The sequence below is a fragment of the Sander lucioperca genome, chromosome 6 (assembly GCF_008315115.2).
Source record: "Sander lucioperca isolate FBNREF2018 chromosome 6, SLUC_FBN_1.2, whole genome shotgun sequence".
Classification (NCBI taxonomy): Eukaryota; Metazoa; Chordata; class Actinopteri; order Perciformes; family Percidae; genus Sander; species Sander lucioperca.
Window position 1 is genome coordinate 33,538,657 of NC_050178.1, and position 23,565 is coordinate 33,562,221.

General features: G+C 39.3%; 3 protein-coding genes across 4 annotated transcripts; 2 read left to right on the top strand and 1 right to left on the bottom strand.

Moving 5' to 3' along the window:
• Positions 1–78: 78 nt before the first annotated feature.
• On the bottom strand, positions 79–7,511 carry LOC116067506 (anionic trypsin-like). Its single transcript, XM_031323978.2, has 6 exons — positions 7,422–7,511; positions 6,891–6,959; positions 6,559–6,709; positions 6,119–6,260; positions 2,643–2,900; positions 79–606 (listed from the first exon to the last, which is right to left on the bottom strand). The coding sequence occupies exons 2-6, from the start codon at positions 6,949–6,951 to the stop codon at positions 457–459; spliced, it is 762 nt and encodes a 253-aa protein (XP_031179838.1). The 5' UTR covers positions 6,952–6,959; positions 7,422–7,511; the 3' UTR covers positions 79–456.
• Positions 7,512–10,575: 3,064 nt separating this feature from the next.
• Positions 10,576–17,521, top strand: LOC116067486 (trypsin-like). 2 transcript variants are annotated; one of them, XM_031323951.2, is made up of 6 exons: positions 10,576–10,753; positions 10,884–11,063; positions 13,391–13,550; positions 14,624–14,684; positions 15,667–15,933; positions 17,065–17,521. In XM_031323951.2, the coding sequence occupies exons 2-6, from the start codon at positions 11,009–11,011 to the stop codon at positions 17,233–17,235; spliced, it is 714 nt and encodes a 237-aa protein (XP_031179811.1). In that variant the 5' UTR covers positions 10,576–10,753; positions 10,884–11,008; the 3' UTR covers positions 17,236–17,521. The 2 variants fall into 2 exon arrangements, with proteins under 2 accessions (XP_031179811.1, XP_031179803.1); XM_031323943.2 differs by having other exon boundaries at positions 10,578–10,753; positions 14,543–14,684; positions 17,065–17,520.
• A 3,141-nt stretch (positions 17,522–20,662) lies between these two features.
• On the top strand, positions 20,663–23,565 carry si:dkey-33m11.6 (uncharacterized protein LOC555986 homolog). Its single transcript, XM_031324038.2, has 2 exons — positions 20,663–21,469; positions 22,272–23,565. The coding sequence occupies exons 1-2, from the start codon at positions 21,301–21,303 to the stop codon at positions 22,343–22,345; spliced, it is 243 nt and encodes an 80-aa protein (XP_031179898.1). The 5' UTR covers positions 20,663–21,300; the 3' UTR covers positions 22,346–23,565.

Here is a 23,565-nt window from a genome sequence, read left to right on the forward strand (position 1 = left end):
TCTATTGTGTATTAAGCTGTGATAAATGACCAATAACAGTGGAGACAGTTTGAGAAAATATGTATCTTTATTGTTAAGTCCAACTTCTATTTGAGCTCTGAGTCAGTAGAGAAATGGAGGCTTCAAAGACAAAAATTATCCCTGAAATGACCCCCAAAATCTGTGGTTTTACATCACTTCTGGAAAACATTATAAACACACTAGAATACCAAGTTTTCTCGCTCAAGTGATATTCACCAAAATAAGTAACTTCACTGTGTATTTTTGTAATTTTACCTGTGTGTGTCATGGGGTGTATGATACAGATAATATCTTTTTAACCAATGTATTCTTGTTTATATTAAAGTACTATATAAAAGACAACAATAATATTCATTAAGGCCTCAGGGTCCATTAGGATCCATTCAAATCTTCATACCAGTAGAGTATTGGATGAGCAAGTTATTAAGAGTCTGATTAGTTGTTCTGTGTGACCCAGTTGATCCATTCGAGGTAGTTTCTGACCTTGGTGTAGACGCCAGGGTAGTAAGCATAGGCACAGCCGATGCCCCAAGATACAATGCCCTCATATTTACCGTTACAAACAAGAGGTCCCCCTGAGTCACCCTGGATGGAAAAAGAAACAGATACACATTTTTGTTCAGGTTATGTGACAGCTTTTAAGGCAAAATACTCCCCAAAAATGTTTCCTAACTGATCATAGCTGAAAATGTGTGTCTTGCTAAATGGTTAGTGTAAAAAGCTTTTAAAGCTGCACATAGATATATATATATATATACTCTGCAGTTACCGCAGCTACATGGAGCATTTCTTTAAAAAAGTCTTACAAACAGCTCTTATAAACCTTGTGTCCAGCAGCAGCAGACAGCTGTTTTCAGCAAAAAATATCTAAAAATCCATACACTACGTGCCCACCACCAAACAGCACACAGACAAAAAGCCTGATTCTTTTTCTCAGTTGGTGAGTTGGTGAAGACGAACACAGACCTACAAGGACAATGAAGATTGGTCTTAAATTTGTTCCACTTTCTCCAAGTGGACAAAGAAATATATTAATGCAGCTTTTAACAGTACCAGAAAAAAATAACTCAGATGAATTGTTCTTTGCTGTCACTCAATTTGAGAGTAAGACAAGTTTCAGTCCTGTGTTTTGAATTTCGGTGGTGGAGCTGGTGGGACTCCTATGAAATATTGTAGTGAATAATATTGTAGCAACCTCCACCCTAATGTGACATCTCATCATACAGTTTTTTCCGATCGCTATGACAATTTTCTCAATATTTTTAACAACTTTGATAAACTTTTAACACAGCACAACATCCGTCTGTGTAGGCTATACATTTAACACATTTCTTGTTGCTTTGACACAAAATGTATACAGTTAACACAAATTTAAAAAGCTTGAACTTCTTTTACACACAAGCTCAACCAAGACCAAAACAATGGATCTTTACTGACTAATTTGCAAATGCTCTCACACTGTATGTCAGAACAGATAACATCATGTTCGTATAGGCCAAAGTCAAAGTGAACAGCTGTTCATATTGTAAATTGAAACACAAATATATCCCCTGGATTTTGTTCCATTGCTACTGAGAAACAGCTGGTCGAAGTTATGCAAATAGGTCGATCACAGCTGATTGACATCTAGGAAACACACTCAGGTGTTGAGGTTCTTTCAATCGCATGACCATATATTACTGTAGTAGTACATACAGTAAAAGAGGACCTATTTGGGCTGATTTTGTGTGGAAAAGGAACAATAAAGATGAACACAAAGAAAGTAAGAAAAATTGCTGCAAGAGTGAGAGGAAGACGAGTACCAGGACAGTTCTGTCTCTGTCTTCTTTTTTTCATACAGTAAACCGTACATTCTATAAAGCTACTCTGAGATGGGTCAATCATTTTTTGTATTGAATTTCTGCAGCAAAAGAAACAAAATGCATGCATTTACTAAACCCAACAAAACAAAAATGTAGAGAGGCTTCAAGAGAAACTGCAGTGTAATCTATGATCAATACAATGTACTATTGTCTATTGTATAAGGGCAGACCTGACACATATCAAATAATGCAGTTTCTGTAATTCCATCTGATGTTAGTGTTTGTATGACATTGTGCTATGATTGACTAAATGTTCCTGTTGGAAGAGAAGATGTGTTAGTGTTTTGGAAGAATTATTTGATTTTGAGACATGTTTGCATTGTTTTGGTAGACACAGTGTATTGTGTTAGTGAATTATTGTATTTTGAAAATTAGTGTTAGAGTTTAGTTTTCAATGTGTGATTTTGAGCATGAAATTAACTGTTTTGTCAATCGTGTGTTGTAGGTGTGTTGGTGTGTTAAGAGTTTAGGAAAGTTGTTAAAAGTATTGAAAAAAGTGTCATAGTGATCATAAAAAACTGTAACAGTACATGATCAACATGGCCTTTCATTTAAACCTTAAATATTGCCTAATCATGTTACATTAGATTCCTAAGTATTTTTCAGTATTACATATTACATAATCAGCCATCACATGTTTACTGCCATATTTGTATTTCATTTTGACAACTGTTACATTACCTGGAGGTATTTTATTATCAGTTTCTATGAGAGTCAAAAGAAATCTCTCAAACAAACACTTAACTTTGGATGCCTCACCTGACAGGAGTCTTTCCCACCATAGAAAGAGCCAGCACAGACCATGTTCTCTGTGATCCTGAAGTAGTAGTAGTACCAGCAGTTGGTGAAGATATCCACATCCACAGACCTCAGTACAGGTGACAATATGTAGCTGTTGAGCCAGGTTATACCCCAGCCGCTGACTGTGCACCGGGCAAGGTTGGCCAAGGGCGGTGAGTCCGGGTCTGGCAAAGAGGCTGGCTCGACCCTGGCGTTGATGATCGCTGGACGGTCCAACTGACCCACAGAGAACATATCCTTTAGTCAGTCAGTGGTGGAAGAAGTATTCAGATACTTTAAAAGTACTAATACCACACTGTAAAAACACTCTGTTACAAGTAAAAGTCCTGCATTGAAAATGTTACTTATGTTAAAGTTGAAGTTAAAGTATCATCAGGAAAATGTACTTAAAGTATTAAAAGTAAAAGGTACTCAATGCAGATAATCTCACTGTTTAGAAACTGGAAACGATCAAAACAGTTCTGCCAATCAACTAAGTGTTTAATCGGCTAATCGTTTCAGCTGTACTTGTAGGTCTATAATTTATAATAAACATATTTTATAAACTACGTGTGTTTTGTGTGCAAAAATCTTAATTGGTTAAGTAGTAACTAAAGCTGTCAGATTAATGTAGTGGAGTAAAAAACTATATTTCCCTCTCAAATGTAGTGGAGTAGAAAGTAGCACAAAAAGAAAAGACTCAAGTAAAGTACAAGTACCTCAGATTTGTACTTAAGTACAGTACTTGAGTAAATGTACTTAGTTACATTCCACCATTGCAGTCAGTCATCACAAAAAGCAAAGGTAGCATTTAACATTTTCTATTTGCATGACCTACTCTGCTGTCTGTGCTATTGAGTGATGACTCAGAAATGTGTCACTGTATAAAACAGAATACAATGAATAAAGCGTGATCAGACAGGCAGAAAATGATAACTACGTTAATAGGAATAAAGGGGTTGAATGTAACTCTATCTCAATCAGGTCACTAGTTCAACAGGTAGTAGGGATCACTTGTAGTGTGTTGCAATGGCACAATTGTTACAGTGCACTGGAAATTCAGTTTAAATGAAAATCCCCAATACGTGCAATTAAAAGCAATGAGTCAGTGTTCACTGACTGGAAGTGAAGTCACTTGACTTCTAAAGGAGCCTTTACCAAACCCTGAAACCACCAACTGGCTGTCAGAGACTACACATTTATAACAGACAACCTGCATTTCAATCTGGCTGTGTGGAGTTTGAAGTACATGGGCATTATTACAGACACTATTGCATTATGGAAAATGCAGGATTCAGCTTTTTTGAAATTTGACCTATGTAGCGACCAAAGGCCAGAATATGTCGACCACTAGCCCTTTAAGTCGAATTTAGTTCTGCCAGTTAGTAAGCAAGGACACTATATGGCTTATATAATTCATAAACATTTAAAATGTAATGAATTGCATACATGTTTACCATAATATGACACATCTGTGTGAAGTACGGTGGCCCTGAAGTGCAAATCACAACAGCAAATAGGAAAACATTTAAACAAATCATAAAACACAACGGCAAATAGGAAAACATGACAGAAAATAGGAAAACACTTCAACAAATCATAAAACACAACAGCATTACAGTTTTTCTCAATTGCTAAAACACAATTTTTGAAAATTGCTCCATTTTCTGAAAACATTAAACACAAAACGTCATCTTCAAGCACTATTTACAAAACCTCTGACTCCTCTTGCAAAATTAAACTTTCGCCTCAAAACAGTTTTACCTGTGTTTAAAATCAAACACTGCTCTCAAATCATAAACAAAGTGATCAAAATGATATACACTATCAAGCAGTCAGTAAACAATACACAAAAAAATAGAAAACACATTGTTCAAAACATATAGTTCTCAGGGAGAAGTACATTGTTAATCTCAAAACAAATTTCATATTTTTCCATCATTGTCTTTAGATGAACAAAAACATGTTCTATCATAGTAGCTCAAAATTGATCAGAAATTACTACTCTGCTTTGCTCTTTGCAATTTTTTTTGTTCTTACTCCTCCTTGTACTCCTATTTTTACAGTACTGTACCCTGCATCTCACAAACTTGTCCTTTGTCTCTGTTATACTGTAATTATTGTAATTCTTTGTTGATATAAACCTGCAACCAGTCAAAATCTATTGAGCAGTCAGTACTGTTACAATAACAAATGGAAAGCACAATGTTCAGGGCCATACAATTTGTTAATTGTACAGTATACAGCCTACAATGCACTGTACTACAGTATTCAATACTAAAAGGGACAAAAATCAAAGGAGTAAACATGTGATCAATGTGCTTCTTCTTGTCTTTGGCCTGGGTCAGGCCAGAGCACTTTGTTGACATCACAAGCAATATTGTCCCTCCTGAGGCAACGGGGGAAGAATCCTCTTGTATGCCGTATCCAGCCCTGACACCTCGCATACGCACTCGTTCTCGTCCTCTCACATTGTTTCATCTATCCATTCTCAGACTTTCTCCTTCCCACCTTCAACAACCTGTTTGCTCTCTGAACTGGCTTATATTGGTTGTGTCACATCATTTGAAACAAGTGAAATCAATTTTGAGTGGTTGTTTTCTCTAGTTGTATTTGATTGTTGCCACTTGTGTTTACCAGTATGGATGACATGTGCATTAGAGTGCAGAATGTCTTTTGAGAACGAGAATGTGTTTAGAGTTTTGCTGAAAAGTCTAAGTGAGATCTGCAAATTGTGTTTTACCATGTGAAATGGTTTAAGGTATTGACAACAGACTGCACAATTAGCTAAATGAGTTCAGGCAACTGAGAACTTTGTTCAGCCAATGGGTTTTAGTGTTTTAGCAATTGAGAAAAACTGTAACTTCTACCGGAAAAGGTAGGGCCTATCTAGCAGAGGATGGACCCTCCTGATTGGACAGACGGACTGTCTGTCTGTTAAAAGTAGGTGCTTTTTCGTGTTTTTAACCTCTCCTTCCTGTTAAAAGACAGACAGTCCGTCTGTCCAATCAGGAGGGTCTGTCCTCTGCTAGATAGGCCCTACCTTTTCCGGTAGAAGTTAATGCTGTTTTGTTTTATGATTTGTTGAAATGTTTTCCTATTTGCCGTTGTGTTTTATGATTTGCTGTTGCGTTTTTCTATTTGCTGTTGTGATTTGCACTTCAGGGCCACCGTAGCTGAAGGGTCCTATGACAGACCATGCATTATTTAGAAATGTACATATATGTTCAACTATTTAGGCTATTAAAGAGTTTGCATGGTTTATTGCATATTCGTCATGACATGTTTATGTATAGTTTGCCTCCGAATTGTGCTGCAGTCCACTGACTCATCAATGTCAATCAGTAACCTAATCAGTGTATGAAATTGGTTTCAACTCAAGCCCCGGATCACAGGATCTATATCAAATCCATACCTGTATCAAAACACAACCCAATGTCATAATCATCCCTTACCTTAAGCAGCATGATATCATTGTCAAATATCCAGGATTGGTACTGGTAGTGCCTGACGACTAAAGAGACATTGAACCTCTGTTCAAAGCCCTCCACCTCGACGATGTTGTGCTCACCCAGGACCACTTGGATCAGCTGACTCCTAAAAGAACACAGTGGAAGGCAAAGGAGAACATTCTTACATCAACTACAGATCAGACAATCCAACACTTTTTTTTAAAGTCGCGTAGTTGTTCCAGATCATTCTAATATTCGTTCTCTACAGCTTTATAATAATAATAATAATAATAACAACAGCAACTTCACACAGAGGCTCTGGCTTAGGGGCCATCTGAACCCTTGGGCCCGGTACGCCTGTTCAGTAATCTAACCATGCTTCGATGGACATTAAGGAAATCTGGCACTGCGAGTGCCACATGTGTAAAACTGCAGTAACTTACGGTCTCCAACAGTGGGCAGCAGACACCACCCACTGCGGGTGGATGAGGGTGCCTCCACAGAAGTGATAGTTCATGAACTGGAGGGAGGCTTGGTGCTTGATTGAGTAGGGCTGTACCTCTGCACCCCCGATGATTCTGTCCTCGTACGCAACTAAGAGCCAACGAGGGGATTAGACACACAGAGACAGAGAGGTTATATTCTATAACATAAGATAAGCTCATAACTTTTAGTTTTTACTCAGCTAGAGTTACATGAAGTCAGCCCTGTGTGACTAAAGATTTAAAAGTTAAGAAGACAGTATGTACTGTAAATGTATTGTCAGATGCCTCACCTGATAGGTTTGCAACAAGCAGAAGGAACAATGAGAGGTGACAGGATGGAGCCAGGTTCATTTTAGCAGCTACCAAAAATAAACAAACAAACAATATACTGGCTTTGTTTTGAAAATAGTATTATCAACCACAATAACCAAAAGGTCAGGTAGCATAAATGTGTTCACTCCTGCACATTTGAGGGGTTTCTTCTGTGGGATCCCAGCAGGACAAATCAGTGCATCTTACCGCACACCCAAATGTGTCCAGAAATGATTCTTGAACTTACAACCTTTGAACTACTACAACTAAGATCATTTTTGTTCAGTGGTTTGCATTTTATAATTACAGTGCATAGTCAAAAATGCAGTATAAACAAGGGGAGACTTCCTATTCATTGCATTGCTTCTTCACAGTCACTCAGAAATAAGCACAAGTTATGTTTTCCAACTGGTTTTAAGTTTCAATTGATTCAATTGAACTGATAAAACTCCTTAATCCACAACATTACACAATCAAAGTCAAATCAATTTGATACGAAGATTTCTCACCTTATCAAGTGTCAAGTGAGAGAACAGTCCAAGCATCCACACACTGGCACTCACACACTCATCTCATACTGTGAAATACAGTAAAGCTTGAGAACTCTCAGGCTTCTTTTATACTGTAACCATAGCTGCCACTCTCATTGTTCCCATTGTCCGCCATATATCTAAGTGTCTCTCACACACAGAAAGCCAAGAGTGTGACCTAGTACATCATTTTTTTTAAACAGCAGCAGTCTTCTCTTTCATTACAGCTCTCTTCCCAAGGCATATGTTCTCATAAATTCAGCCTATTGTCCAGTAGTGGAGACAAAGTGAAGCTTTACTGAGATGAAACCCAACAAGCCAGATAAATGATAGAATAGACTAGCCAGGCATTTTGTTAGTGTATCCAATGATGTTACAGAGACAGACAGGCAGGACAAATTATGTCTAAGTATGATATATTTGCCCGCAGTGCACTATCAACCTGAGACGTAGCAGGACATAACAGCATTTATTCTTGTTGAACAAGAGGCTCCAGAGGCGTGCAACCTCTGACATACCCTGTATATAGCAATTGTAAGTCGCTTTGGATAAAAGCGTCAGCTAAATTACATTTAACATGTAACATTGTAACAAGGATAAACCTTTTCTCAGAAATCTCTTTTATTTGACTGAGAGTTAGAGTGGCTGAATATCTTTTGTACTTCTGTTTTCCCCTCACGTTAACTTAACAATCAAAGCAAATAGTGTCAAATCAGTGCCACAGCCTGGCCTAAATTCACACTGATAAGTCTGATCCAGCAGGGAAACACTGTCTTGTAACTCATGTCTGCAGTGTCCTTCTTCTCCTCTCTCAGCCTTTTCCATCTCTCCAGGTGTCACCCTCACTTAGTTTCCCAGCAGTTTGTTTTTGCCATTCTTAGTTCCCACACATAGAGGCGTTTGGTCTGTAACTCATATAACTCATAGCCTCTATACAGTTTACACTCCCAAAGGTGTTATTCCAACTGTTAGGGTGAAAGGTGATAGTGTGCTCCGCTCTCCCTCAGGTGCAAAGCTGAGATGACAAATGGGATGCCTTTGTGTGTGTATGTGTGTGTGTGTGTGTGTGTGTGTGTGTGACAGAGGGAGAGAGAGATGCCTTGCACAGAGCTGCATGTGCAGTATTGATGAATGAGTGGTGAGTCGGAGAGGAACGTGTCACTAAACTAGTCAGTTCACAGAGACTTGTTTGCCACAACCAGACTTTTGTGTTGACATAAAAAAGACTGAATATGTTTCTATTTCTCTGCTGATTTAATCTCTATATTCACATTATGTTGTGTTTTCATTGACAAAGCCACACTAAATTACAGATGCAAGGTTATAAAACAGCCATTGACATTGTGAAAGTTTGAGCTCTACCAAATATAAATGCTGTGTATTTAAAGGCTTAGTTTTCCCATATTGCAAAAAACAGTTTCTCATTTTCTTCTATAGCCATACATGCTGTAGTAATTTCTGCATCTACTCCAAAACTTATATTGTTTCTGTAAGTTTCTGTAAATCTGTTAAGAGACACTTGACCTGACATTTTTTTTAATTATTATTATTATAATAATAATAATAATAACAATAATAATAATAATAATAATAATATATATAATACAAAAAAATTGTTAAGCAATGGATATTAGATTCATAACATTTCCCACAATGGATGAATACATGCTATAACTAAAGACATACTGCAGATGCCTCTGTATAAATGGTACGGCAATTCTCCGATGGTAGGCAAGTTTATGTATCTTCATTTCATCTTGCCGAGAGTTAGATGAGAAGATTTATACTACTCTTGCATCGATCTGTCGAAGCTAATGGTTAGCTTAGGAAATGTGTAATTTAGCTTAGCATAAAGACATAAAGCAAGAAGAAACTGGCCTGGTTATGTTTTTAGGTTAAAAACATCTGCCTAACAGCGCTTATCTTGTTTGTTTAATCTGTACAGAAACTTAAATGTAAAAATAACTACTTGTGGCTTTATGGGATTTTCATGCAGCTGTAACTATTTATAACAGGAGCAGTGACTTCCTGAAAATATGGAAAAACTATGAGATTGGTATAAATGTTCTCATCTAACTTTAGAAAGAAAATATGCGCATTTCCCAAAATGTCAAAAAAAAAAAAAAATGTAATAGTAGTAAAGTAAGTAAGTAACGTTTATTTACATTCTAGATTAGTCGTCACAAAGTGCTTCACAATAAAAGATTAAACCAAAACATAAAGCAGAGATACAATAAAAAGGTAAAGAATAAAATAGAGATAAAGGTAAATAAAACTACACAAAAGCAGGTCTAATCAGGAGGCTCTGCTAGATACATGTCCCCATTAGTCTGGATAATCCACAGACCTGGCTGTCAACAGTTTTCATAGGGGCAACTGGTATAAAGTCATGTTTCATTGCTATAAAATGAAATTGCATTCACCCCCACTGGGGATAAGGGAAAAAAAAAATGTTTTTGTAACTTGCTTAAACATGCCCTTAAAAATGAGACCAAATATCAGATACCAGATAAACCAGATAAAAAAGACCAAATTCAGGTAAAATATTTCCATAATATTTGCATTTGTAATGTTGCTTTCCCTGTATTTATGAAATTGAAATATGAAATAAAAAAATGATAACCTGATGTTTGAGGGTGATTGCCTGTTGGTCCAGGAAACACCTGACAGTGGGAGGCCACACAAAGCCGTCTCTCCCATTCTACAGGGTGAAGCATCAATAATTCAGCTCACTCTAAATGTGGGACAAGAGGAGGTCAGGCCAGATTCTCCTCCCATGCTGTGGATGATGCTGATTATAATAGTGATGATGATCAGGCTGATGATAATGAGTTATTATTATTGCAGACATGATGATTCATACTCATACAAAGGAACACTCGTGCGTCTCGGCTGCATAGAATACCTCTGTGTTGTCTTAACTCAGAAGTGAATCTCCCCACAGCTACAAAACAAAGGCACACACACACACGCACACACACACACACACACACACACACACACACACACACACACACACACACACACACACACACACACACACAGTCACACCATCACACACACACACACACACACACACACACACACACACACACACACACACACACAGTGGGCTATTGAAACATTTCAGCACGGATAAGCCTGGATGATGACACCAACAGAGCGTGCTGATACAGTATAGATGAACCCGCTCGGCACAGTACTGTGTTGCTATGGCAACATCGTAAGGCTTTTCGACAAGTCAGGCGGGTCAGGAGAAAGAGTTGTAATATTGCTGGGATGGCAGAAAGAAGGGGAGGCAATTTTTGAAGGTGAACTTTGTTCCTCTCTTTCCTTTTCAATCAATGCTACAGTGTTGGACCCTGGTCCTGCATGTCATGGTGAAGGATGAAATTAAACTTGAGGACAAAGGTTGATGTGACTGACTCCTACTGTTTCCAGAAAGGAGTGGATGCCCAGTGCTGGGCTGGCAGACAGGAGCAGAGGACACTGGTTGTCTGGCTGCAGTGGTTCAGCTGCTGGTACAGTATGGTGTAGGATAACGACCTTAAACCTCCACAGCTATAATGAGCCTGGTCATGTGTTTATGTTGTGTGCTACTGGACCTCACAGCAGTCCACAGTAAGTACATGCTTTTCAGTTTTGCTAACAAAATATGTGTTGATTTATTTAATTTTAAATGTTGGATTCTGTTGCAGTTTAATGGTCTTAGCTTTTTATTTAAATAATATTAAAGAGGTGGCCATTTTAAAAGTTTTACAGTTTTTTACGATCGCTATGACACTTTTTTCAATACTTTTAACAACTTTCCTAAACTCTTAACACAGTTAGCACAACATCTGTCTGTGTAGGCTATACAATTAACACATTTCTTGTTGCTTTGACACAAAATGCATACATTTACACAAATTTAAAATGCTTGAACTTCTTTTACACACAAGCTCCACCAAGACCAAAACAATGGATTTTTATTGCCAAATTTACAAATGCTTTCACACTGTATGTCAGAACAGATAACATCATGTTCTAAACCTAACTTATAGGCTAAAGTCAAAGTGAGCAGCTGTTCATATTGTAAATTTAAACACAAATATATCCCCTGCATTTTATACATGCATTTATTGAGAAACAGCTGATTGAAGCTATGCAAATAGATCAATCACAGCTGATTCCCTTCTAGGAAACACACTCAGGTGTTGAGGTTCTTTCAATCACATGATCATATGGTAGTACATACAGAAAGAGGTCTTATTTGAACAATATACTGTAGATGAACACAGAAAATAAGAAAAATGCCTTCACGAGGGAGAGGAAGAGGAGTACCAGGACAATTTTGTCTCTGTCTCCTTTTTTTCATAAACTGCACATTCTATAAAGCTACTCTGAGATGGGTCATTCATTTTTTTGTATTGAATTTCTGCAGCAAAAGAAACAAAACGGTGGCAGGGTTGGATCAGTGGGTAAAGCAGGTGCAGATATACTTGGAGGTTTACGCCTCGATGCAGAGGTCCACGGTTCAAATCCAACTTGTGATGATTTCCTGCATGACTTCCCCCTCTCTCTCTCTCTCCCCTTTCTCAACTGGCTGTCCTGTCAAATAAAGGTGGAAAAGCCCAAAAAATAATCTTTACAGAAAAAAAAATATATGCATGCATTTACTAAACCCAACAAAACAAAAATGTAGAGACTTCATGAGAAACTGCAGTGCAAAACACAATCTATGGTCAATACAATATACTATTGTCTATTGTATAAGGGCAGACCTGACACATATCAAATAATGCAGTTTCTGTAATTCCATCTGATGTTAGTGTTTTGTATGACATTGTGCTATGATTGACTAAATGTTCCTGTTGGAAGAGAAGATGTGTTAGTGTTTTGGAAGAATTATTTGATTTTGAGACATGTTTGCATTGTTTTGGTAAACACAGTGTATTGTGTTAGTGAATTATTGTATTTTGAAAATCAGTGTTGGAGTTTAGTTTACAATGTGTGATTTTGAGCATTAAATTAACTGTTTTGCCAATTGTGTGTTGTAGGTGTGTTGGTGTGTTAAGAGTTTAGGAAAGTTGTTAAAAGTATTGAAAAAATTGTCATAGTGATCGTGAAAAACTGTAAACATTTCTATTTCAAGGTATACTTATGAAAGGAATATGACAATTTGGGAAATATGCATATTCGCTTTCTTGCTGAGAGTTAGATGAGAAGATGGATACCTCTCTCATGTCTGTGCAGTAAATGTGAAGCTTAAGCCAGCAGCCAGTTAGCTTAGCTTAGCATAACGATTGAAAACCTCTAAATGACAATTCAACGTTTTACAGACGGTTATTTGCCAGACTTCTTGGCTGGGAGCAGTAACTTCCTGGAGTCCAGTGTACAGTAGTTGAGCTGTTGCATAGGGCAGAGAGAGCCCCCATTGTAATGTTTCAGAGCCCAAAGTGAGGTGGTGACACTAGAAGGTCATATTGGATTACCTTCTTTAAGCAGTGACCTCCAAGGTGACAGAAAACCACTAATTGTCAGGCTGGGTCAATGGTCTTGAAGGGGGGATTAGGAGGGCCTCACTCTTTATGTTCCTCTTTTGTTCACTGATGGCTCTTGCCATGTTTTATAAGATGGACGTTTTAAGCGTGATTGAAGTTGTTACTATATATGCAAGATGTTTGGAGTATTTAGCAGTTTAGATGAAAGCCTGAAGGAACCATTCTAGTATTTTATGAGAACATGATGACATATTTGTGCCATGTTAAAAGTATGGGGAAAGTGGTTTTAATGTCCACTCAGCAACTTCAGCAATTGTCAGTCTCCACCAGTCAGCCAGAACTGAAAAGGCTTTTCGGACGAGAGGAGAAAACATCTACAGTACAGCAATATTAAACTACTCTAAATCAATCTGCCTTAGCTCCTTTTTACGCTTTGTCCTGTAAATGTTTTTTGTTTCCATACAGGCCATGTGCTCATGCAGGGCCGTATAGTAGGTGGTCACACCGCTGCACCAAACTCCATCAAATACATTGTGTCACTGCAGAGCACCCGGGGCCAACATTTCTGTGGTGGATCACTGGTTCACAGGTACTGGGTGCTGACAGCAGCGCACTGTAACATCGGGTAAGATTTTTCAACAGTCGTCATCAGTTGATCCTTTTTGCTGCTTTTGTTTGGTGAAAAATCACAAAACCATGTTTTGTCATGTTTTTCCTGTTGGGAAGGTTACATGCTTGTTTATGTTTTTGATAAAGCATACTGGCATATTAAGATGAAGAACATGATAAACACACTACTTACAATGTTAGCATTGTCATACTGACATAATCCCTCATAAAGCTAAAATGTGACCTGACAGTGTTTGAACTTCGTTCAAGGTAAAGGTCAGTGTTTCAGAAACAGTTTCTTCTGGCATTCTCATATTGGACTCTGTAGAACTCACTGTGTAGAAGGGAACTTGGCATGATTTTATACTGTGAGCAGATGGTCCCAACAGATGCCTAAAAGCAAACATCCATTCTGCTACGGGTAGGTAACGTCAAAACAATGCCGCTCGATCATGACGCAAAGTAAACCTGTATACAGGCCACTCAGAAGTCAAACAGCACTCAGATGCGGACGACCTTGGTACATCATCAGTGTGTGTGTGTGTGTGTGTGTGTGTGTGTGTGTGTATGTGCGTACGTGCGTATGTGCATACGTGCGTTTGTGTGATCTTGTCTGGATCCAGGAAATTGGCCGTATTTCTGTCATACTGCACCGGCCCTGCCTGCACACAGTAAGCCATTGTTCCCTGACGGTCAAACACTTCTGGCTTTATGTGTCTTTGTGACTTTGAATAATGAGTCACAATTTGGCATGTATGTCATTTCATATCACTCCCAACTTCCCTGCCTATTAACATACTATTCAATTCAACGAAGATCGAAAAATGTTTTCGCAAATATAAAATTTAATTAATTTATGATGTTGAAAACAGGCCTGCATGTGTTGATGTTGTCTTCTCTGTCTCCCTTTAAAACTGGTCAGTAATGATCAAATAACAAGGCCCTGATCTACCTAGTGCTATATTTGTTGATACATGTGATGTAAAATGGAAACGCCCTGTCTTTTAGGGCAGAGCACATGATGATAGTGGCGGGCGACTACATTGTTAATACCTTTGAGGGTACTGAGCAGTACGCTAAACCCCACAGGCTGGTCACCCATCCCCACTACAACAGGAGCACCAACAATGCTGACATCATGCTCATTAAGGTACTGCAGAAACAGTGCAGACATGTAGCCACACAGCAATGCTTATCAAACTTCACAAATCTAGAGCGTTACTTTTAAAATGTACTGATTAATGTGTGTCGTAACATCGATTTGGACATATTTTGTTATTAAGCCACAGTTTGTCTTTTTGTGCTTTGTTCAAATATTTTAACTGAACTTTCAACCTGGGACATTAACCTCTTATTAAGGTAAAGGTAAATCAATAGTTCTAAGCTCTTATCACTAATGGTGTAAAGGTTTAAAACAGCACCAATGCAAAGGAAACAACACGTTCTGATTGCATGGTAAACTACTAATGATGAAAACACTTTCATGCAAGATCATGTGAGTGACAATTATGTAGACATTATTATCAAGAGGAATATTACGTCTTTACTTCATTAGTGTTCATATGCAGAGGTGGGACGATAATTTATGTAACTCATATCTCAGTGATAAAAACACGTGTCTATGGAGCGACCTCTAGTTCACCCAGTAGTGTGTGCTCCCCATGTAGCCTCATCAATCCTTGGCAGCGACACGAGTTCGAATCTGACCCGTGCCCCTTTTCTGCATGTCGTCCCCCCCACTCTCTCCTCTTTCCTCTCTTCAAGCTGTCCTGTAAATTAAAGGCCATAAAAAGCCCAAAAATTAATCTTAAAAAAACAAACAAAACAAAAACACATGTCTATCACACCACCACACCATTTATATTATCTGAATGACGCAATCGCAATAACCAGATGCGGCCATGTAAAACAGCACCTTTTGTTCTTTGTGACTCAGTTGGCAAAACAATGTATGTAGTGGATGATCATTTTTTGTTGATTTGTCACTACAAACCCATTTCACTGTTAATATAAAAATACTGGTAAAAGTTTAATAATAATCAAGATAATATTGCATACATTAATAATGTTTGACAAGATAGCTGTGAACATTTTTTCTTCACATGCCCACTCCAAAACTCTCCTCTGTCCAGTTGCGGGCCCCCATGGTGCTGAACAAATATGTGTCGCTGGCGCCTCTCCCCAGGCAAGGGACAGGAGTGTTTGAAGGCTTGGTGTGTCGGGTGTCCGGGTGGGGCTACAACAATCTAGATGGAGGCCAGGCCCCCTTCACCCTGAGGACAGTCACAGTACCCATTGTTTCATCTACAAGGTGTAACAGCAGCGAATCCTTTAATGGAAACATCACGGCAAACATGATCTGTGCTGGCTACAGGACTGGAGGAAAAGATGCATGCAAGGTAAAGGGGACGAATACTATATATCATAAACTCTTTCACTAGTACTTCTTTTTTAACAGTTTCCGCTATGAACTGCTAGTGGGCGTTGCACATCAGTGGCTGCCCAATCTGCCCCATTGTGACAAACATGATCATTTGATCATTAAAAGGCCATTAAATCAATTTTGAAATAATAAATTCTCCAAGGTACCAGCCTTGGTTCCCAGTGTCAAATAACGCAGGGTGATCCTCTTTTCATCAGCTCACATCAGAGCAAAACAAATTAGACAGTTTTGGGAAGCTCATCGCCATGACAGTATATGAGGATACTGTTCATCATATCAGTGTTGGTCCAGCTACAAGCTTTTATTAAGCATATGTGGCAGTCCACCCTCGGGAATTGTATTAGTTAGATAGTTACAGAAGGGATAGAAAATCATCCCTAAAATAGCACCAGGACTGAAAACCTCACCTTAATTTTGAGGTACAGTCATTTGCCACAGACAACAGCATGCTCTGATTTGGCTATTGCTATCATGAAAGAATTTCTGCCCCAACCTTTGATGTGAGTTGAAAATTACATGAAATCCAATGTGTGATATACCAGTAGGCTATATTTTGCCTTAAGTAAAGAGCTGAATGACTAATTAAAATGTGCTATATTTAACCCTGCCTGCAGTATGCAACTTTGTATGTACGCATTTCCAAGTGGCAGCAAGAGATTATGATTTGGTGAATCCAATCCACACCATCCTGTGACAAGACAGTTGTTTTTTACGTCTGTGTTTGTCTTTTTTTTCTGTATGCGTAAAAAACATCAATGCTGTTTGTTTGTACAAAAATGTGACAAATCCACAGTTAAGCTAATGTGATTAGAATAGCATGTCACATGATGAAGGCACATGTCATTTTCTGACATTTCACATGTGAAATATAAGTTAAAACTGATTAAATGTCTTGCTTGAGACAATAAAGAAGTGACCTAACGTGGCTGGGACATCTAGACACAGGATGCAGAAATGCTTCTAAAAACCACTCTTAGTATAATTTAGTGTAACACCAATCGAGGACACTGAAATGGCTTTTCAGTAAACTATGAGAAACTCAGATCATTTGTTTTTTATGATGGAGGGCGTTGTCTTGTCCTTGCAGGGAGACTCTGGTGGGCCACTTGTGTGTAGGGGGTGTGTCTACGGCGTGGTCTCCTGGGGCAACGGCTGCGGTGATGCTAAGTTTCCAGGAGTCTACACGGCCGTGTCCAAATTCCGCCGGTGGATAGACCAAACCATCTACGGGTCATATCTACGCTGTACCAAATACTGATGAAGATAATTTCTGCAGAAAAAAATATTTCCCCTGAAAATGTTTGTACTGGCATGGACCAAAGGTGGTTCTGTGGAAAATATGCAGAGCTTCCTCTGACTCACTGCTCTAATTACTCTGATAAAGTTTTCAATACCAATATAATGGTGATGCATCTCATATTCTCAAATAATCTAGCTGTAGCTGGTCTCTGCCTGCTACAGTCATCGTAATATCCACTACAGTGGGCACTTTATAAGCCTTCTGTATATGTAATCCAGTAATGTCAAGTTCATAACTTGTAAAAAATACTATTTTATTGCAATAAATATTCAAATATAGATAATTTGTGGAGTTGTGTCAGAGTTGACTGGTGAATGTCTACAGTAAATTTTAAGCTTGACTTTTGCAATTTTTTTTTATGAATTTGTGCATCAGTGCACCCTAAAGACACTTCTTACTTTGAGCAGTGATGTCATACATTAGACAATAAGACAACACCTTCTGCCAAAGTTATAACAGCTTTGCTTATTTTACACATGAGAGATTTCTCTAGCCTACTTGAGGTTTTGTCTGTCAGTTGTTGCCTGTAGATGCTGTCATTTGTTTATATTTTGCCAGGCCACTGTCACTCAAACCACAGCCATGCAGGCCTGATGGAGAAAATGATCTGTTTTTTTGAGTATTAATCTTAGTCATGAGTATTTAATGTTATAAAGAAATACTTAAAATGGGAAACAAAGCATGACGCGAGCGCACCCATTATCAAGTAATACAGTAGGAAATTTAAAGCGAGACTATGTAACTATTGAAAGAAAAGACACAGTCTTGCTCTTACAGATGAAAAGTTAAATTCATAGGCAATAAAACACACCTTGCTCAATTCCACACTCAAGGGTTTGGCTGTTACATTTTGTACTTAGTTTGGTGTAGTCTCACTTTGCCAGACCTTCCTCCACCGCGGCGCTGCGGAGGAAGGTCTGGCTAGTCCACACAGCATTCCAGGATGGGAGAAAAACGTGCATTTCTTTAAACCAATCACAATAGGCTTGGGCGGCACTAAGTGCTGTACGGAGCAACAGCGCCTCTGCAAAATAGCCTCGGGAAGGATACTTGTTTTGGAACATGTGTACGTTCAAAAGTTGTTTTACTTGTGCAACAGAAAACTCAGATTAGACAGATAGTCTAGCTAGCTGTCTGGATTTACCCTGCAGAGATCTGAGAAAAGGTTAACCATAGTCTAGTCTATATCCTTTCCGTTCCGTTCCGTTGCCGCTGGAAAAGCCGCAGGATTTCACTTATTTAGGTTAGATATCTGTTTCCTTGGGCTTCCTTTGTGTTGGCATTTTAAACTCAGATATCTGCAAGGTAAATCCAGACAGCTAGCTAGAATATCTGTTGCATGACTAAAACAATTTTTAAACGTACACGTTCCACCAAAACAAGTTCCTTCCGAGCTTATTTTGCAGCGGCACCGCGGCTTTTCTCCGGTGCTTAGCACCGCCCAAGACGATTATGATTGGTTTAAAGAAATGCCAATAAACCAGAGCACGTTTTTCTCCCATCCCAGAATGCTATGTGGAGTAGCCAGACTCTCCTCCAGCACGCTTTGGAGGAAGGTCTGGCAAAGCGAGACTAACCATAGTCCTCATAAATCCACCGGAGTTTAAAATGCCAACACAAAGGAAGCCCAAGGCAACGGATATCCAGCCTAATTGAGTGAAATCTGGCAGAATTTCCATTGGCAACGGAACAATCCCGGAAGTGGAATGTCGTGGATATAGACTAAGTTTGGTATGACCAGTAGCTTATGGTAGCTAATGTTAGCAAACTTTAGATAGATATGTAACTGACATACTGAGTCAGTTCACTGACTTTGTGACTGTTCTCCACTTGTACTCTTACAATAGGTTTTAGTATCATCTAATAATGGTCATTTGTGGCTGCTTTCTTTATAAAAACGCTAACCTTATTGTGATGTGATGATGAAATGTTGGTGGATCCTCTGTTTTGCTCGAATGGCATTTTTCATTGCTGTGCAGTTTGTTTGGTTTAGGGTGTAGACATTTGTCTGTTTTAGGTTATTTTTTCCCATATTACTTCTTTTCTTTCCGTCACCTCCTTTTTCTCATTCTTTTTTCTTATTAATTGACACTACAATTGTTAAAGGTTTCGCCTCTGTGCTGATGATTATTTTTTGGCATTATTTTTGTGTTTAAACTGTATTTTCCCCCCGCTCATACATGAAGCGCTGCAGCCAATTGTTTTGGTAAAAAATATATATCTAAAAAGTAAATTATCCATGTGCATCTACAATGTTCAATATGGGCAGGTTTGTTAAGGCTTACTAATGGATTAAAGTATTTAATACAGAAGCCAATTCTTATGACAATATAACCACACGTGATAATATTTGTGAAACTGAAAGAGTTGAGATGATCTGATATGAAAGGGGAGCCTCTGATAAAAATCATGGCTACTGTGAGTCCACAGGGAGTAGGTGTGTCATGACAATATGCCGTCTATGAATAGTCGACGGCATATCACAATTAGTTTAGCTGCAGGCTCAGATATCACCTTTTCTTTCATTGTCAAAGTAATGAGAAAAGATAGTCTATGCCAAGACTTAATACCTGTCCGTTGCTCCGTGTCCTTTAATGTAGGCTATATCTGTTTGTTTCGTAAGATCTCTTTGTGCTACTGTTACAAAGACAGATTTATCTAAACACAGCAGACAGCAGTGGGTGGAAAACTTAAACTGGATCCTGTTAGGTTTGTGGACATTGAAATGTCTATTATGAATCATCTTATCACGTAAGGTAATTTAAGGAATAATGGAACTTATATCATCGGAGTTTAAAAAAAGAATAAAACATCTCAATATGGTGACCGGTTAGCTCAGTTGGTAGAGTGGGCGCACATATGCAGAGGAGGTATTCCTCGACGTAGAAAGTCCAGGGTTCGAGTCCGACCTGTGACGGTTTTCCTGCATGTCTTCCCCCCCTCTCTCTCCCCTTTATATCGCAGCTTTCCTATCCAATGAAGGCAGAAGTGCCCAAAAAAAAGCATCTCAATATGACGTTTTACAAAGTTATCTGAATAATTTACTGAGTAAACCTGAATCATCATCAAATCCGGAACATGGATTGATTGGATTTTACACAGCAAATATAGCCTAGAGAGAGAGTTTCTTGATTCTCAGGTGTAGCATCTTCAACCCCCATCCAACACCTCCACATTGATATTACAGTTATCTAGAAATTGAGGTAAAAACAGTGCAGGCCCTCAGTATGAAACTGGAGCGCCATGGGGCCAAAAGTCACATCTCGACTCATATGAAAACACTGCCATCCTCTGGTGAGCTCTGACTCAGTGGACATAATGTCATGCTTAAAACCTCGCGACCAAATAAATCGCCAAATTTGTAAAATTGTAAAACTGGTTGGAAGATTTCACATCTGTAGCCTTACTCTCCGAGTGGTGGCGCGTAAACGACGTTCTCCATAGATCTGTATTGGTTAATGTATGTGCCATCTCTGAATATTAAGTCGCCATTAGATCGCACCTAGACCCCGGAGAGTGGAGCATTGGTACACCGCGACTCCAACTGGAAGCTTCTCTGGGCTGCACCAGAAAACCCCCGTACAGTTCCCTCGCCAGGTCTCCCCGGGATCCGTGTTTTGCATCGCTCCTCAATTTGCATTTCTTCCTCAGATTTTCCGTGCGACCGGTTCAGCCGCTCGAATCCAGCGGGCGCTCCACGGCTCTATTGTACGTGCGCCTCCATTTCCAAAGCAATACGCGCGGAGAAAAAAAAAACCTCTGGAAATTTTGAATAACGTTGCCGAAGCTCCACGAGTGGGGAAATTGAGGACATTTTGATTTAGCCTAGGCTACTGTCATTTCTGTTGCGTACCTGCGGAGACAGACACGTGTCTTCGGGGTAAACACAAAGGGCTAGATCGTGTCTGCAGATAGCATTATTTTTCTTCACTCCTTTTGCTTGTTATAGACGACCGAGTTCACGCTTGGCGACGAGCTATACATTTTAGTTTGTGCGCCTTGGTGATAAAGACGCATTTGGAGATGTCGGAAGTGCTGCCTTTCAACGAAGAAAATATGAGTCATTATGGAAATGAGGGCGACGAGGGACACCTTTCCTTCACCTGTCGTCTTCAAGACACCAACAACTTCTTCAATGGATCACAGAACAAACGTCCGCCGAAACTCGGACAAATAGGCAGGAGCAAACGGGGTAATTATACAATTAAGGCGTTTTCGTTTGTATGGTGATGTGTTGAATGCGCACATAGGTTACTAGATGACCATAATTAAGGATGGCTCCGTGTAAAGCCAGAACGGCAACACCTTTTCTTTGATTTGGTCTTCAGTAGAGCGTAATTTCCTTTTGTTTGCATGCGTGTGGGATGTATAGGTTTTAAATATTCTATTCGCATTGCAACACAAGTTGGATGCGCAGTGCGTGTTGTTAAATGCCTTCTGAATGCTGTTCAACATACTTGTGCTGAATGTCCCCTCCCCAATGAACGATGGTTGGAACGATTGAGATTTATATGGTTTTTCATTATGATTTTTGTGTTTGCATGATGCATTCAGGCTGTGTGTGTTTTGCCTTTTGTGTGTCCTGCATTCCTGATAAAACCCATGAGATGGTCCTTGAACATTGAGGCTCACTTGTGGTGGCACATGCATGCACAGGCAGACGCACAAATGCACGTGTAGTGCACTGACACAACATGGCAAACAGGCAGACATGTAAGAATTGCATCTGTAGGTGCCCAGCAAAACCATGCGCAGAAATTGCACATTTCACAAATGTGCAACACACACACACACACACACACACACACAATCACGCTCATGGTTATCTTTCTCTTTTTGCATACTCTTACTCTCGCATGCACACAACAATTCTGCTATTACAGTGCAGTGCTTATGGTTCTGGTCTTTAATGCCTGTATGTCACTCTGTGGTGAATTTTGGAGACGCCACACCAAGATGAGCCTCCCTCATTAACTCTCCCCTGTCATCCACAGTTGTGATTGAGGATGAGAATGGCGACAATGAAGCACTGAAAAATGGAACAGAGAAGACCCCGGCAGAGGCTTAGAGCGCTCAGCTCAACACCCCCCAAAAGACACTCTTGAAATTTTGTATGGCGATATTTACCAGGTTTAATCCAAAGACACTGTATATAAGCACTTTCTCTCTTGTGGCAGCAAGCAGCACTTCCACGCCCTCCTCTCCCAGTCAGTCACGGCCATCCGGGTGACACACACTGGCAGAGGCGGGAGATGGCAGCGAAGGAGACCCCCAGGTGGACCCCCCCTCCCCCCGACATACACACACGGACACACACACACACACACACTCACACAAACACACCCTCGATTGCAGGGTTTCGCCATAAATCCAAAAGTGGGAGAAAACAACAAGAGGGGGGTAATAAGGTGGAGGGAGGAGGGGATGCTGTCGAAATGCAGAAATCAGGGACAGGATACAGAAATGAATCTAATATAAAAACTAAAGCACACACTTCTCCTATATCTTATCAATCAAACAAATGGTACCATTATTTCTGCTCTTCATTTTGATCGAGGGCAAATGAATAACAGAGTTTGTAAATATGGAAAGGGTAGCCCATATTTTCTTGCACAAAGTGGAAAGCGGTAAACTGGTTTGTTCTGTGTTGAAGACTTTATTTATTGATCCTTTGGAATATGTCTTTTGCAGTGACTTAAAGCCAGAGGGAGTGGTCTTTTGTATGTCGAGAAAACTTGAGTGAATGGGAGTGACATTTTTTTTCACTTAACAATTCTTGATGTTGCCTGGGTGTTTTTTGTTAACATACTTTGCAGCTAACGAGTCATTTATATACAGTGTCCCCCAACTGTTTGTAAGCTTCCCAGGCGTTTACCTGGATTGGTTGATACTGTAACTTGACTGTGTACACACCCTATTGATAAACTATTTATATTGCATTGTGCATTATCGTGTGTGCCAAATCTCATGAGGAATTATACTGTACCAGACAACTTGTTCGTTTTTTGTGCTTTATACATTTAGTCATACAATTCAGTTGTTTTGTTGGGTCGCCATTTTTTAGGGCTCTTTCTTAAAACACTGAGATACCAACTCATGCATGGCAAATATGAAATCATGCATGCACGGCAGAAGTTCTGAAACTCTTGTGTATTCTTGAAGCACCTCGTATACAGCTTTGAATGACAAACCTCAAGAAACAGTCTTAATTCTGCATTGTACTGTATGATTCACACTGATTTGTACAGTGGCCTAATATCTTGTAATAAAGATTATGACAAAGTACTA